The sequence below is a fragment of the Cervus elaphus genome, chromosome 4 (genome assembly GCF_910594005.1).
Source record: "Cervus elaphus chromosome 4, mCerEla1.1, whole genome shotgun sequence".
In the NCBI taxonomy this organism is placed as follows: domain Eukaryota; kingdom Metazoa; phylum Chordata; class Mammalia; order Artiodactyla; family Cervidae; genus Cervus; species Cervus elaphus.
The window spans coordinates 49,994,042-50,010,519 of NC_057818.1; the positions used below are offsets into that span (position 1 = coordinate 49,994,042).

General features: G+C 53.0%; 1 protein-coding gene across 2 annotated transcripts; it reads left to right on the forward strand.

Annotated features, from left to right (window-relative positions):
- Positions 1–320: 320 nt before the first annotated feature.
- SHKBP1 (SH3KBP1 binding protein 1) lies at positions 321–12,493 on the forward strand. Of its 2 annotated transcripts, none has more exons than XM_043899195.1 (18): positions 321–460; positions 695–748; positions 865–910; positions 1,017–1,090; positions 1,391–1,449; positions 1,676–1,756; positions 2,719–2,880; positions 2,960–3,050; positions 3,146–3,336; positions 4,192–4,307; positions 5,333–5,420; positions 5,539–5,655; positions 8,022–8,192; positions 9,346–9,501; positions 9,920–10,016; positions 11,070–11,248; positions 11,871–11,985; positions 12,088–12,493. In XM_043899195.1, the coding sequence occupies exons 1-18, from the start codon at positions 375–377 to the stop codon at positions 12,317–12,319; spliced, it is 2,115 nt and encodes a 704-aa protein (XP_043755130.1). In that variant the 5' UTR covers positions 321–374; the 3' UTR covers positions 12,320–12,493. The 2 variants fall into 2 exon arrangements, with proteins under 2 accessions (XP_043755130.1, XP_043755131.1); XM_043899196.1 differs by having other exon boundaries at positions 11,874–11,985.
- Positions 12,494–16,478: the final 3,985 nt, after the last annotated feature.

The window sequence follows — 16,478 nt, forward strand, 5'->3', positions numbered from 1 at the left end:
AACGACAGGAAGAAACTGTTTTACAGCGGACATTTAGATGTCCCTATTGGTGTGGACTAGTTTCGAGGTCTAAACTCGTGTTCCCGATTAAGCACCTAGATGCCACTCCTAAATTGGGAACCCCAGAGGAATGGAGGAACGGTCTGCTATCTGTGGTAACTAAACTTCCCCAAAGGAGCCGCTCGGTCCGCCCCGTCCAGGACAGGAAAGGCGGGACCCTTTAAGGAGGCGGAGAAATGAATCGCGAAATGGGCGAGCGTTTTGCCCAATCGCTAGCTGCTCTGGGAGTCTGCAGCCCAATGAGCACGCGGTGGGGGCGGGGGCGGGATGCACACCCGGAAGCGGGTGCAGGCCGGCCGGCTAGCCCGGGGGCCATGGCGGCCGCGGCCCCTGCAGTCGACGGGGTCCCAGGTCGAGGGCCTCCTGGAGAGGTGATTCATTTGAATGTGGGAGGCAAGAGGTGAGTGTAAGAGTTTCTTGAGTCACTACTCTCGGGGCCGGGGACCGGGCTGGGAGTACCCGCCTCTCCCAGGGGGGAATTCTGTCCATCAAGGATTGCTCCGCCCCCTGCTGGAGGCGCGGGAGCCTGGCTGGATGCTGGGGGAGGGAGGGAAACTTACCGGGTCCTGAGATTGGGGGCCGCATTCTTCATCTTCCCTCCGTCATCTCGCGTCCGCTCACCGTTTCCGCACAGATTCAGTACCTCTCGCCAGACTCTCACCTGGATCCCAGACTCCTTCTTCTCCAGGTGATTGGGGAAGCGAGTTTAGCGTAGGGGACGGGAGGGTTGGGTATGGGGAGACCTCATCTCCCCGTTACACACACTCCGGCCCGTGACACCTGCTCTGCGTCCCCTCCCTGCAGTCTTCTGAGCGGACGCATCTCGACACTGAAAGATGAGACCGGAGCCGTGAGTAGAGCGAGAGCTGAAACGGGGCGGCTAGTAGGAGGAGGGACAGGAGCCCCACTCAGCCCCGCTCTTTGCCCCATCTATTCTCTGCCTCCCTTCCCCGCAGATCTTCATCGACAGGGACCCCACCGTCTTCGCTCCCATCCTCAACTTCCTGCGCACCAAAGAGTTGGACCCTAGGTGGGCATGGAAGATAATGGGGAGTCCCCCACTTCTTTACCCCTTGAGAAGTCTCTTCTTCCTCTCAGAATGTTCACTTAAGTCCTTTAGAATATCCCTCCCCAACACACACACACACACACACACACACACACACACACACATTTTCACCACCCAGATCATTTCTTCTTTAGAATCTTGATACCATCAACATTTGCTACCTCTTGAGATTCTCTCTGCAGTTTCAAAAACTTGGTCCCCAGAATTCTCTGCCCACTCCCACTCCCCAGATCCTGACACCTAGTCAATTCTACTACCTAGGGGTGTCCACGGTTCCAGTCTCCTCCACGAAGCCCAGTTCTATGGGCTGACTCCTCTGGGTAAGTGGCCCAAACCCCTTAGCATCCTCATAGAAAGCCAGCCCTCTAACGATGCTCCCTCTTTCTCCTCACTTCTGAAAGAAGGTGGGGTTAGAGCTGAGAGCACTGGATTTCGTGGTCCTGGGTATCAGGGGACGGGCGGTATTCTGTGGAGAAAGATGGGGGAGGGGGAAAGGTTCTGCTTCAGCCTTCTCCAAGTCCCAGCCTGTGAGTCCTTCTGCCTCAGTTCGTCGTCTACAGCTTCTTGAAGAGTTGGATCGATCTTCTTGTGGAAACGTCCTCTTTAATGGTTACCTGCCTCCACCAGGTGGGAACTACTAAGGAATATAGGGTGGGAATGGAGGGTGGGGGATTAAAGACTACATTTCCCATAAGGCTGCAGCCCTTGCATGCCTCAGCTGTGATCCCTGAGACACTGTGGGAATTGTAGTTCTATATCAGATGCTTTGACTAATGCTTGGAAAGGAAGTAGGAAACTGCGTTTCCAACGAGGCAGTGGGCCAATCTAGTCCCCTTGAGGCTCAAGCTTGCCTTGGAGCCCAGTGGAAGTTGTAGTCCAGTTTTGATTTCCTTGTAGAGAGTCTTAGGGAGAACTGGTGTCCTTTGCATGGAGGGGAGAAATATTAAAGGAGAGTTATTGACTGTAATCCCCATGGAGCAGCCAGCCCACTGGTCATGGAAAATATGCCCCAACTGGTTATTGGGAACTGTAGTCTACTATGCTTTGCTGATTGGTAGAAGGAACAGAGTTGGGGAGTTCAATTTATGACTTTATTTCCCTAACTTCAGTCAGTACGTGTCACCTTCATGAAGTTTACCAAATATGAAGACCTACTGTTCTCTTAACTTAGTTTGATCCTATATTTTTTTATTATTATTTTAAATAGAAGCTTTATATCATTGTCTTTTATGCCATAAATAAGTGGATGTGAAATATAAGAGTGTAATTAAACTCTGGGTAGATGCTGTTGCCTGCCAGGCTTCCATTTCTTAAAAAGAAAGATTAGCAAATATTGAAGAGGTATCAGTATCATCACAGCCCCAAACTGATTCTTTGTGATGGGCTCAAAGGAACTGATCAGGGAGCAGCTCACTATGTGATTCAGTATCACTTAACGCCACGTCCCTGCACCACCAAAAATCTTTTCTCTAGGAGAGGATGCTACCTGTGTGGGAAAATCAATATCTGGCACATTTTAAGTGTTTGCTCTGTGACAGTTTTTACAGTTATTACAATGATTGTTGCACTGCCCCTTCTTTCTGCCATAGTGTTCCCGGTGAAGCGGCGGAACCGGCACAGCCTGGTGGGGCCCCAGCAAGCAGGGGGTCGCCCAGCCCCTGTCCGACGGAGCAACACGATGCCCCCCAACCTGGGCAATGCAGGGCTGCTGGGCCGAATGCTGGATGAGAAATCCCCTCCCTCCCCGTCGGGTACATTTCTGCCTCATGGGAGATCGGGGTAGCCAGTGGGCCCTGTGACCCTGCCCTGATCCCTGCCTTTCCCCCTAAGGGCTACCTGAGGAGCCGGGGATGGTGCGCCTGGTGTGTGGACACCACAACTGGATCGCCGTGGCCTATACCCAGTTTCTTGTCTGCTATAGGTGCTCAGGGAGGGTGGTGGGAGGAGGCCTTGAGCCCTGTTGATGCGGGTAGGGGATGCTCAGGTGAAGGTTGATGATGTCCCCCAATCCTCCAGGCTGAAGGAAGCCTCCGGCTGGCAGCTGGTGTTCTCCAGTCCCCGCCTGGACTGGCCCATTGAGCGCCTGGCACTCACAGCCCGGGTGCTTGGTGGGGCCTTGGGAGAGCATGACAAGATGGTGGCAGCAGCCATGGGCAGCGAGATCCTGCTGTGGGCTCTGCAGCCGGAAGGCGGTGGCTCTGAGATAGGTACGAGAGGGAACCTGGGCTTCCGTGGTGGCTCAGCGGTAAAGAATCTGCCTGCAATGGAGGAGACCCGGATTCGATCCTTGGGTCGGGAAGATCCCCCAGAGAAGGGAAGGGCAACCCACTCCAGTATTCTTGCCTGGAGAATTTCACGAACAGAGGAGCCTGGCGGGCTGCAGTCCATGGGGTCCCAAAGAGTCGGGCACAACTGAGCGACTAACACTTTCACTTTCTTTCTGAGATAGGTATGGCCCCAGGCTTTTTCTAGAACCCTTTCACCCTTTATAATCCTGCTCCAACCTGTGGCTTGTTGAAACAGCCACCCTACAGAATTCTCATACCTGTAAGACTTTGTGTTGTTACAGTGTGCCAACCCTTTGAAATTCTGTATCCCATTAGCATTCCTTGATCTGGTAGAAAAATCCACCCACATACAGTTCTCTTCTCTGTCAGAATTCATGGTCCTGTTCAATCTCTTTGCTTTGGTCAAATTCTCCATGCCAGTAGAATCCCCGAACCTGTTAGAATCTGTTCTCCTTAGAAATCTGACTCCTCAGACTAATCTGTTCCCTGACCAATCTTAATCCTCGTGAGAATCCTCTGCCACCCATAGGGTTTTTTGCCTTTGTTGAAAATCTCAGCTGAATTCCACACTCTGTTAGAGTCCCACACCCCAGCAGGAATCCAGCCCATCATAATCCTCTCTAATTCCTGCTGGAATCCTCTAGTCTGTAAAGACTCTATGACTGAATTGAATCCTCTGGCCCTCGGAGTTCTCAAGTTCTCGAGTTCTTGCTGCCACCCCACTTCTCCCGCCGTGAGAGGGGGTCCTGGCTGAGCCCTTCTCACCCTCTGCAGGAGTCTTCCACCTGGGGGTGCCTGTGGAGGCCTTGTTCTTTGTTGGGAACCAGCTCATCGCCACAAGCCACACAGGGCGCATCGGCGTGTGGAATGCTGTCACCAAGCACTGGCAGGTCAGGGGGCTGGCCAGCCTGGCCGCCTCTTTCCCAGGGGTCCAGACCAGTCAGACCCAAGGAGGGGCTCCTTTCTGGCCCACCTGACCCAAAGAACCAAAGAATCTAGTAGTGGGCCAGATGCAGTATCACAGTGAGGTGGAGTATGGTAAAGGCCTAATGAGGATCTGGGAGGCCTTCCTGGAAGAGGGGCTGCTGAGCTGACATGAAGGATGGGTGGGTTTGGAAAGGAAGAGAGGGATCTCCAGGCACTGGGGTGGCCAAGCGGGTAAGGGGAGATACTGTAGGAGGCTGAGACCCAGAGATAGATGTGCAAGCGTCTGTCATTCTCTTTGCACTCACCCCAAGCTCTGTCCAGCGTGTAAAATGTGCGTGCGTGTGTGTGTATATGTGTGTGTACAACATATATATACACCTACAGTGTTGTTTTCTAAAGTGTGTGTTGGGTGAGAGAGATGGACAAGCAAAGAAATGAGAGAGAAAGAAACAGAAATGGAGAGAAATAAATAGAAACAGGAAGTCAGAGGCAAGAGAGAGAGCGAGAAAGAGGGTGGATGGAGAGACACCAGGACTGAATGATTGTGGTAGATGAAGGGACCACAGAGAGATGGAGATGAATAAAGAAATGCCAGGGGTAATAAATAAAAGAAAAAACAACTAAACAGAAAAAGAAATGTCAGGGAATACCCTGGTGGTCCAGGGGTTAGGACTGTGAGCCTTCAGGGCTGTGGTCCAAGTTCGATCCCTGGTTGGGGAACTACGATCCTGCAAAATACACAGCCTGACCAAAAAAAAAAAAATGTTGGAATGTCAGAAGTACAAAGTCAAGGAGAGGCTAAGAGATAGTGCCCAGCAAGAGCTGTTCAGAGACAGACGTCAGGAATGCAGACCTGGATCTGGCAAGGCTGGGGGAGAGTGGACCTAGAAACCCTGCCTGGGGGTGGTGCTGGAGCAGAGAGGCGAAGGCCTGCCGGGAGGGGCGCCGCAGGGAGGGCCACCCTGGCCACAGCCCTCCCTGCCCCCAGGTCCAGGAAGTGCAACCCATCACCAGTTATGATGCTGCAGGCTCCTTCCTCCTCCTGGGCTGCAACAACGGCTCCATCTACTACGTGGGTGAGCAGCGGCCAGCACCCCAGCTACCCGGGAGCCTCCCCTCAGAGGTGGGAGAGGAGGGGAAAGGCTGGGCTGCCTTGAACTGACCTGTTTATCCTCTGTGCCCCACCGCCCACAGATGTGCAGAAATTCCCCCTGCGCATGAAGGACAACGACCTCCTGGTCAGCGAGCTCTACCGGGACCCGGCGGAGGACGGGGTCACAGCCCTGAGCGTCTACCTCACCCCCAAGACCAGTAAGCTATGGCTCAGCCTCGCCCCTCTGCCAGGAGCAGCCAGCCTCGGCCCCAGCCCACGCAGTCTCCCTACCGCTTGACACTTGCGTAGCATGGGCCAGTGAGATTTATTGAGAGGGAGACAAATTCAGCTCATTCAGTCATTCCACAGTTACTGAGCACCATTTATATGTAAGCACAGTGCTAGGTGCTAACCATGGCAGGCTTTTCCACCAAGGGCAAAGCCGACCCCTTGTAGTTCTTTGTGTTTCTTTCCCATCTCTGTGATTAGGGCATGATGCTTGCACGCTACTAAAACAGAGGATGTGTCACTTGGGAATTCCCTAGCCGTCCAGTTGTTAGGACTCTGTGCTCTCACTGCGGAGGGTCTGGGTTCACTTCCTGGTCAGGGAACTAAAATCCCATTAGCCTCAGGGTGTGGCCAAACTGTACTCCCCACCTCAAAAAAAAAAATCCAAAATAAAAACAAACAAAAAGAGGATATGTGTCTTACACGGGGTGAAGCTGAGTTCTCTCACTTGGAACGGTCTTTGTGTTTTGTTTTCTTGATCGCAAATGCAGAGAAATAGATTAGTTTCTTATTTGTTTTTATTGAGATATAATCTCCATCCCATAAAGTCCACAATTCAGTAGTTTTTAGTAGATTCACAAAGTTGTGCCGCCATCACCACTATGTAATTCCAGAATGTTTTTAGCACCAAAAGAGAAGCCCCCCGCTCATTAGCAGTCACACCCCAGTTCTCCTTCCTGACTGCCCGCTAACCCACTTTCTGTCTCTATGGATTTGCCTGTTCTAGATGTTTCATGTAAAGGAAATCATACAGTATGTGGCTTTTTGTGTCTGACTTTTTTCACTTTGCATAATGATTAATCTTATTTTATGGTTAGTGCTTTCTGGAGCTTAAGATGTCTTTCCCTCCCCGCAGTTTGCAAAGATTTTTTTCCTATATTTTCTTCTAGAAGCTTTGCATATTTCACTTTTACACATAGGTCTCTGTTCCACTTCAGATTAACTTTTATGTGCGGTGTGAGGTAGAGGTCACAGTACATTTTCTCTAGTAGCAGTAAACTAATAATACGCTTAACTTCATAGCCTGCATCACATAAATCCCCTTTCTTTCTTTTTAAACTTTATTTATTTACTTTTGACCATGCCTCACAACTTGTGGGATCTTAATTCCCCACTAGGGATCAAACCCAGGTCCTTGGCAGTGAACGTGTGGAGCCCCAGCCACTAGACTGCCAGGGAATTCCCAAGGGCCCTTTTCTTATTTCATTGACTCACTCCTTTCCTCCTTGCCACATGCCACTATTCTGTCATGCATGTTTAACATTTATCTTTTCATTTGTATGTGCACTTAAAAAATGCATATTATGGACATGTTTTTGAATTTTCATGAACAGTATTGAGTATATATCTCAGTTTATGTATTTTACTTTGATCCATCCTGCCTTAGCTTCCCTTGTGGCTCAGCTGGTAAAGAATCCGCCTGCAATGCGGGAGACCTGGGTTTGATCCCTGGATTGGGAAGATCCCCTAGAGAAGGGAAAGGCTACCCACTCCAGTATTCTGGCCTGGAGAATTCCATGGACTGTATAGTCCATGGGGTTGCAAAGAGTTGGACACAACTGAGTGATTTTCACTTCACTTATCCTGCCTTAAATTAAATGTCCATCCATGTTGCTGCGCATCACCTGAAGTCATTGCTTTTAACTCTTGCACAAAATATTAAAACCACCTTTTACCCACATTCCTTAAGATGGCCCATTAAATCTGTGACATTACAACATACCTTTTCCCCTGTGGAAAGTTGGCGATGGGGGAGGAGTCCCTCAGGCACACTGGGTTGCATTTTCTTGTCTTGCTGTCTTTTTTTTTCTTTTTTCCCCACTGTGCAGCTTATAGGATCCTAGTTCCCTGACCAAGGATGGAAACCTGGCCACGGCAGTGAAAGTGCTGAGTCCTAACCACTGCATTGCCAGGGAATTCTCACTGCTGTCTGTCTGTTTGTATGCCCCTTGCCATGTTTCTCTGTTTTCCTCAAATTCCGTCTTTCTCTCTGCCAGTCTCTGTCTCTATAACCCTCCCTGTTTCTGTTTGTCTACCTCTTTCTCTGTTTTTCTCTCTCTCTCCCGACTCTTCTTAGCTCTGTCTCCGTCTTCATTTCCGTCTCTGGTTCTCTTTGTCTGCTCCTTCCCCCTCTCCTCCCTTCCTGTTCCTCCGTTTCCCATGTCTTGCCACCTTGTTCTCTCCCCTCCTCTTTACTTTCTGACTCCGTGTCTGTTCCTTGCTGACTCTTTCTGTCTGCCCCAGTTTCTGTCTGTCTGTGACCCCGTCCCTCTCTTCCTCCCCGGCTCCTCACCAGGCGACAGTGGAAACTGGATTGAGATCGCCTACGGCACCAGCTCAGGGGGCGTGCGGGTCATTGTGCAGCACCCCGAGACGGTGGGCTCGGGGCCTCAGCTCTTCCAGACCTTCACCGTGCACCGCAGCCCTGTCACCAAGATCATGCTCTCGGAGAAGCACCTCATCTCGGGTGAGTCTCACCCAGCTGCCCCGGGCATCTTTCTCCCTGCAAGATGGATGGCTCCGCTGGGAGCATGAAGCCAGGCAGATGAGGGTCTCCACTGGGGAGGGACATGGTGTGGGGAGTGGCCTCCAGAGAAGGGGAGCAGTCTGGGGGAGAGTGAATTGCCAGGAGAGGGGAGAATTCATCAACTTCCCTATTGCCAGGCACAGGATACCGTGATAAGCAAGACAGGCCAAGTCCCTAACCTGTGGAGCTGACAGGCAAGAGTACTGGAGTGGCTTGCCATTTCCTTCTCCAGGGGATCTTCCCGACCCAGGGATCGAACCCGGGTCTCCTGCATTGCAGGCAGACGCTTTACCCTCTAAGCCACCAGGGAAGCCCCCTAGTTGGGGCAGCAGATGATAAATCAAAACAAATATAAATCATTATCTGATAATGATGGGGGCCACGAATAAAAACAAGGCTGTGTGAGAGACTAGAGAGCACCAGGGTCATGAGAGGGCATGGTTCGGGAACGCCTTCCTGATGAAGGCGCTTTGAACAGAAATGAGCAGCGCAGATCAGTGGGGATAAGCATTCCTGGCAGAGGGAACAGGCACTGCAAAGGCTCTCAGACGGGAGGACGATCGACATACCTAAGGAAGCCCAGAGTAGAGTGGGCGAGGAAGAGGGTGGAGGTGATGGGGTAGATCAGGGGGACCTTGTAACCCCTGCAGAAGACTTGGTCCTTAAGCCTGAGTGAGATGGCCCCGCAGGAGGGCTCCCAGGAGAGGAGGGCTGTGACCCAATGCAGGTGTTCACAGGGTCCCTCTGACTGCACATAGGGACAGGCTGGGGGGCAGGAAGACCAGGGAGGAGGCTGTTGCGATGGTCCAGGCAGAAGATGAGGCAGACATGACCAGGATGGGGGCGGGTTGGGGTCAGTGGGCAGAGAAAGTAAGATCAGCCTCTGGAATGACTTGGAGGCAGAGCCAACAGGATTGGTAACTCTTTAGAATTCTGGGGAAGAGAGGATGAAGAAAGGGAAGAATTCAGAGGGGCCAGAATCCTGACACCTTGGAAAGGAAAGGAGGTCATCTCGGGGCTCAGGAAGGTCGAAGGTTGGGCAGTGGCCATTCCCCCGCCAGGCCTGACCAGCTCCTGCCCTCTGGCTGTCCAGTTTGTGCCGACAGCAACCACGTGCGGACATGGTCTGTGACTCGCTTCCGCGGCATGATTTCCACCCAGCCTGGTTCCACCCCACTCGCTTCCTTCAAGATCCTGGCATTGGAGTCGGCCGACGGGCATGGCGGCTGCAGTGCTGGCAATGACATCGGTGCCTCCTAGCCCCTGGCCCCCCACCCCCACAGACCCTGCCTGACCTCCACCCGCCTCCACTGATCCCTTTCCTCACCCCTGGAGACCTCTCTTGACCCACCCAACTGATGGAGTTGACCTCCACCGACCACCACCTGACCCCTCCTGACCGCCACTTACTCCCAGCCACCCCACAGTTGGATTCTGTTACCCCCACTGATCCCTGCCAACCCAGGACGCTCCCCCCGATGTGCCTGAACTCCACTGACTCTTGCTGACCCTTGACCCTCTCTGACCTGGCCCAGCTCCAGCATCCTGGGGATGGAGACCTAGTCCTGGGTTGGGAGATTCAGCTGTAGGGAAAGGGGCATAGTCTTAGGGTCTAGAGGTCCCAGAGACCCCAACTGGCCCTGACAGCCCCCATCTACTTGGCCCAGGCCCCTACGGCGAGCGAGATGACCAGCAAGTGTTCATTCAGAAGGTGGTGCCAAGTGCCAGCCAGCTGTTCGTGCGTCTTTCATCCACTGGTCAGCGGTGAGGACCATCCCGTCAAACAGGGAGGGTGGTCAGAGCCAAAGGCGGGATGCACAAAGGTCAGAAGGGCATCTCAGCCAAGGGGGCACAGCAGGAGCTGAGGCTGGGAAGGAGCGCAAGCCTGGCCCTAGGTGTGGAACCGGGGGGTATCAACGGTGTGACAGGTGTGAATGGGAGTGAAGCTGGAACAACCCCAGGTACCTATGTAGTTGTGGCCTGGATGGGGGCCGGGGGTGGTGAGGGCTGGGATGGGGGAAGGATGGGAAACCATGGGATCCCAGAGGCAGTGCTTGCGTCAGCCTGGGAACGGGGGTCTCTTGAAGAGGGGCCTCTGAATAAAGACCTTGAGGATAAATAGGAGCAAAGAGAAGAAAGGAGGGAGGGGACAGGTGTGCCTGGCTGAATGGGCAGCGTGTGCCAAGTCTGGAATGGCCAAAGAGGGTAACCAGAGACGTGCTCGTGGTCTCTGGGGGCCTGGAGCACAGAACTGGAGGTGAGCATTGAGGCTGCAGCGGGGTGGAGCCTTGCTAATCGTAGGGAAGAAACAAGACTGTCCTGCGTGGTCTGGGAGCCAAGGCTGCACTCGGGGGGATGGACTGGAGGTTGGAAGAGAGGAGGCCAAGAGCCCAGGGAGGAGGCTGGGACAGACGGCTGGCTGGAGAGGGCAGGGCTTGACCGGGGCCCGATGGGGAGGGGAGGCAGGGCCAAGGGAGAGAGGCAGGAGGCCGAGTGGGCCGACTGTGGGTAATGCTGGCAAGTGAGGGAGCACCGTTCTCCTGGATCAGGAACAGGGAGGGCAGCAGGTCTGGGGGAGAATCCCATTTAGGCCCCATGATGGGTGTGTGGGGCTGGGGACATCCACGAGGCCACTGGACCCACAGGGCTGGAACCCAAGGCCTGGGAGCAATGGAGAAGCTTGGGTGCTCGTCGGAGAGGCAGGAGGGGAAGTCACAGTGGTGGGGCCTGAGGCCTGGGGGTGGGAACAAGGATGAGAGGAGGGAGCAGGCCAGGCTCTGGTGTGACCGAGGTAACCGCTGCGCCCTCCCCTCTCAGGGTGTGTTCCGTGCGGTCCGTGGACGGCTCACCCACCACCGCCTTCACAGTGCTGGAGTGTGAGGGCTCCCGGAGGCTTGGCTCCCGGCCCCGGCGCTACCTGCTCACCGGCCAGGCCAACGGCAGCCTGGCCATGTGGGACCTGACCACCGCCATGGACGGCCTCGGCCAGGCCCCTGGTACTCCCACTGCATAGGCTCACCCTGAACCCCTCTCCACAACCTCCTTTGCCATGACTGCCCTCCCCAAGCCCTGGCCCTCTGACCCCTTACCCTCAACCCCTCCTTACCCTTGCTTTTAAAGTACACTTTTATTTAGTTGGTTAGTTTTGGCTGTGCTGGGTCTTCGGTGCTTCGAGCAGGATTTCTCTAGTTTCGATGAGCAGGGCCTGCTCTCCAGTTGCGGTGCTCGGGCTTCTCACTGCAGGGGCTTCTCCCTGTTGCAGAGCATAGGCTCTAGTGTGTACTGGTTTCAGCCGTTGAGCCTCTTGGGCTCTAGAGCTCAGGCTGAATAGTTGTGGTGCGGGGGCTTAGTTGCTCCGTGGCATGTGGGATCTTGCCAGATCAGGGATTGAACCTGTGTCTCCTGCGTTGGCAGGCGGATTCTTTATCACTGAGCCACCAGGGAAGCCCCCTTGCCCTTGCTTTCTAACCTGTCTTAGCTTCTGACCCTTGTTCCTTGACCTTTTGACCCTTGTTCCTTGACCTTTTTTCCTATCCCGACCTCAGTCTTTGCACATGACCTTTGTCCCTTGGCCTATGACCCCTGTCTTGCCCCTGACCCTGCTTCCTTGCCCCCCAGCAGGGGGCCTGACAGAGGAAGAGCTGATGGAACAGCTGGAACAGTGTGACCTAGCCCCGCTGGCTTCCTCCAGGGGCTCTCTCCCCAGCCCTTCACCCCGGACCTCTCTCACCAGGTAAGCATGACCAATGGGGGAGAGGGCAGAACACGGTGGCCTTAGGGGAGGGGGAGCCAGCTCCACCCTGACCCCCTTCATTGACCCTCATCACCCCCTCAGTCTCCACTCAGCCTTCAGCAACACCTCCCTGTCCAGCCGTCGGGGGAGCCCAAGCCCCCCACAGGCTGAGGCCCGGCGCCGCGGGGGAGGCAGCTTTGTGGAACGCTGCCAGGAACTGGTGCGGAGCGGACCGGAGCCCCGGCGGCCACCAACACCAGCCCCCCGGCCCTCCTCGGGTCTCGGAGCTCCCCTTGCGCCCCCCAAGATGAAGCTCAATGAAACTTCCTTCTGAACACAGCTGCCATGGTGCCTTGGGATATCCAGGTCCTGGGGGACTCGGGTGCCTCCCTCACTTCCTGTCAGAGCCCTGGGTTGAGGGCCAGGGCCTCCTACTGTTACGAGATCCCCACCATCTCCCTTGTCTGGAGCCAAAGTCACCCTTCCTTAATAAAGTTCTCACTGCCAACGCTTTGGTTACATTCTTAGAGGGTTTGGGGACCCCTAGGGAAAGGGCAAGAGAGACACAGTACCCCATCAGGTCCTTGGCTGTAGATTCAGGGACATCTGTCTCTCTCAGTTTAAGTGAAGAAGGGGAATTGGTTTACACTCTGGCTTCAGGCATGGCTGGATCCAGGGCTCAAATACTCATCCGGAATGTCTTTCCATCCTTTGACTTTGGTCTCCTCTGAGATCATTCTCAGTCAGATTTTCCTCGCTCTGTGCCAAGATGACTCCACAGAGCTCCTTAGCAACTTTTTGTCTCTGTTGTTGTTGTCTCCAAGTCGCGTCCAGCTCTTCATGACCCCATGGACTGCAGCACGCCAGGCTTCCCTATCCCTCACCATCTCCCAGAATTTGCCCAAACTCATGTCCATTGAATCGGTGATGCTATCCAACCATCTCATCCTCTGTCACCCTCTTCTCCTTCTGTCTTCAATCTTTCCCAGCATCAGGGTCTTTTCCAATGAGTCAGCTGTTCACATCAAGTGGCCAAAGTATTGGAGTTTCAGCTTCAGCATCAGTCCTTCCAATGAGTATTCAGGGTTGATTTCCTTTAAGATTGACTGGTTTGATCTCCTTGCTGTCTAAGGGACTCTCAAGAGTCTTCTCCAGCACCACAGTTCAAAAGCCTCAATTCTGCAGCACTCAACCTTCATTATGATCCAGCTCTCATATCCGTACATGATGACTGTCGTGTCTCCTTGTAGCAGCAAAATCACAGGATTGATTCTTATTGGTTTAAACTGAATCAGCTGGCCATTCCTGAAGCAATCATTATGTCCTTCCAGGGATCATGTATCCTCACAAGCCAGGCAGTGAGGTCAGCCCCATGCTGACAGAGTGAAGGAAGAGTTCCTTAAAGGTGAATCAGGATACTATTACCACAAACGGGGTTGAATAGGTACGGGCTGGCAGAAACACAAGCTGTCAGCTAGGTGACATTTGTGCCCCAAACCTCACTGCTGCAAACACCTTGCCCATCCATATCCCCGGCTTCCCAGTTTTTCACCCCTCTCTTGCTCATAACAGAGAGGGTGTGATGGCATCAGCTCGCCCCAGCCTGACATCCTTGAGGTTTCCCTCCAGATAATACCTATTCCTCTGGCAGCTCCTCAGGAAAGTTTTCTGCATCTTTTCCTTGGGTCAATGAAAAAAAGAGAAAGTGGGTCAACTAAGAACAATGGATTTTAGAGTGTGCTAGTTCTAGAATTCCAGAGTTTCTGGGATGCCAGAACTTATGTAACTTGGCAGAATGTTAGAGGATCTAGAACACAGGAATATTCTATAGTGTTAGTGGATGAACAATATTAGGCTTTTCCCCTGCCTATCAAAGAATCCAGACTGCAGAAGTTTCTGAAAAAAGACCAGGAAATTTGATTCTAGAACAGAAGAGTGTTCTAGAATGCCTATCCCAGTAGGAATGTCTTACAAGCCAGAGATTCTAGAATGCTGAGAATTGTAGGACACAGAAAAGAATCTGGATTACTAGGAAATCTAGAGCATAGGGGTATTCTGGAATGTCAACCCTTCTAGATCACTAGAGGATTGGTTTGCATTCTAAGAAATCCATAATGTCAATGGGCTCTGGATTTCCAGAGAATATAGAACATTAAGAGGAGCCCTAAAAGGTGAGTGAGTCTAAAACACGAGTGTTCTGGAATGTCTGTGCTCTAGAATATGCAGGTATTTTGTGATGCTCGTAGAGCTGGAATATTGAGATAGTTTTTTCCATGCCAGGGAACCTAGAACACTGCTTTGGGATACTAGTGATCCTAGAATTGAGGGTGAGAATGTCAGAAAATCTAGAATACAAAGGAGATTTGTTGTTTTTGTTTTTAATACCAAGGTAAAACCCTGTGTGTGAGCACATACAATGGAGGAAGCTTCTGGAATGCTAGGACTCTAGAACTCTGAGAGATTCTGAAGGATTGAGATCAGATCAGGATCCAGGAGCGACTTAGAAACAACCCTGGGGGATAGTAGCAGTGATAGGGAGGGACTGGGAGCTGGGAACTCCAAATTCTGGGGGGAGGGGAAGCCAAAGCCATCCCCGGAAGTTGCAGTGGTGAGCCAGAGGCTGTTGCCTAGCAACGAGCATTGAAGATGCCCTGAATCCCAAGCAGAAGGGAGAAATTTCGGCAGCGCCCCCAGCAAATGCTCCAGCTACAGGGTAGGAGATGGGGAGGGGGGCAACGGGAGCAGGGCCACATCGTCCTGCAGGGCCATGTTAGCAGGGATCACGGGAGCCACACGAAGACAGGGACACAGCACATTCAGTGGGCAGAGCCGGGCACTCCATCATTGAGCAGGGACAGCCCACGGATGTCCCTGAGTGGGGCCTGAGTGCCATCATTACTGCTACAAGAGGCTGTGTGTCCTGGACAGTGTGTGTGAGTCCAGACTTCTGGGTGGCAGTGTTGGGTGGAGACTGTGGGTGGCGGTGATTGTGTGCGTGTGGCTGTGTGAGTCAGCCCGTATGCCTCAAGGTAAGGAGGGAGGGTGAAGAGACCCTCTGTCCCCCTTGCACACCCCTTGGAAGAAGGAGTTGGGGATGAGGTCGAAGCTGAATTGATTGCTGTTCTTAGTCTGAGGTCAGCCCTTTGGTCAGGCCTGGTACCCTGTGTGGGTGGAGCCTGGGATCTACTCAGGGTGGGGCTAAGCCTACAGAACTGGAAACCTTAGGGTTTGGAACCCCTGGAGGGGGAACGAGAAGGGGGTAGGGTTTGGCACCCTAAGTGTGGAGCCTCAGCCTAATTCTTGTGGGAAAGGATTTGGTCTGAAACTCAGAGAAGAAGGGATGGGGAACTGGGGTTCAGGCTCTAAAGTGCTGATGCCTTTGGAAGAAGAGAGACGGGGTTTTTAATTCCAAGAAAAGTGGAGCCTTGAATTTATAATGAAAGGACTGGGCTGGGCTTGACACCCTCTGAGTTGCAGGGTTGTGAGCAAGGCTTGGAGCCCTAAAACCACTAAAGTGGGAGCAGGTGGGGACTAAGGCCCCTTGTGGCTTGGTGCTCCCAGTGGTAGAGGTCCCTAGAAAGGGAGGGGACTGGAATTCTTTTTTTTTTTTTCCTTTCAATTATATTTAGTTTTGACTGTGCTGGGTCTCCATTGCTGCATGGGCTTTTCTCTAGTGAGGCACAGGGTCTATAGCACGCGACCTTCAGTAGTTGCAGGATGTGAACTCAATAGCTGCAGCTCCCGAACTCTAGAGCACAGGCTCAATAGTTGTGGTGCACAGGCTTCGTTGCTCCGAGGCATGTGGAATTTTCCTGGATCGGGGATCAAATCTGTGTCTCCTGCTTTGGCAGGCGAATTCTTTACCACTGAGCCACCAGAGAAGGCCTGGGACTAGAATCCTTTAAGGAGAAAAAGTCTGCAATTCTGGGAGCGTGCTCTCAGCTTTTAAAAATTCAATCAGGGAAGCAGGTGTGGTACCCTCTTGGGGGGAGTGGAGAGGGGTGCAAATAGGGGAGCAGAGCCAGGGGGAGCCCTCTGGAAGGGAAGCGGAGTCTGTGAATTAGGGGCCCAGCCATGGTCCTGTGAGAGGCAGAGGCTACAACCTTCCTAGGAACAAGCTATTGTTTGTTAAGTCTGGAACCCCTGAAATACAGGGCCTTGAGAAAGGGCCAATCCTGTGGGAGGATGTAGAGTCGGGGTACCGTCCGGGGGGCGGACCTGGAGCTCAGTGCAGCATTAAAATTAGCCCCCAGAATCCTGAGTCTCTCTCGTAAGAAGTGGGCACCCGTGGGGTCTTCCGGAATCTAACCTCATCGGGGAGCAAATTCTGATGGATTTCTCCCAGGACTGTGAGCCGAGAGATGAGGTCTTCCAGAGGGAGTCTAGTTTAAGGGAATCCGGCTTCCCAGGTGTCTCAACGGTAAAGAATCTGCCTGCAAACCAGGAAATGCAGGAGACGCAGGTTCTATCCCTGGGTGGGGAAGATCCCTTGG

Bases quoted from the DNA above. Each gene is read 5' to 3' on its own strand.
- SHKBP1 (XM_043899195.1), top strand. From the start codon at position 375: ATGGCGGCCGCGGCCCCTGCAGTCGACGGGGTCCCAGGTCGAGGGCCT. The intron at 911-1,016 runs GTGAGTAGAGCG...CCTTCCCCGCAG, and splicing joins TGAAAGATGAGACCGGAGCC to ATCTTCATCGACAGGGACCC. The intron at 3,337-4,191 runs GTACGAGAGGGA...CACCCTCTGCAG, and splicing joins AGGCGGTGGCTCTGAGATAG to GAGTCTTCCACCTGGGGGTG.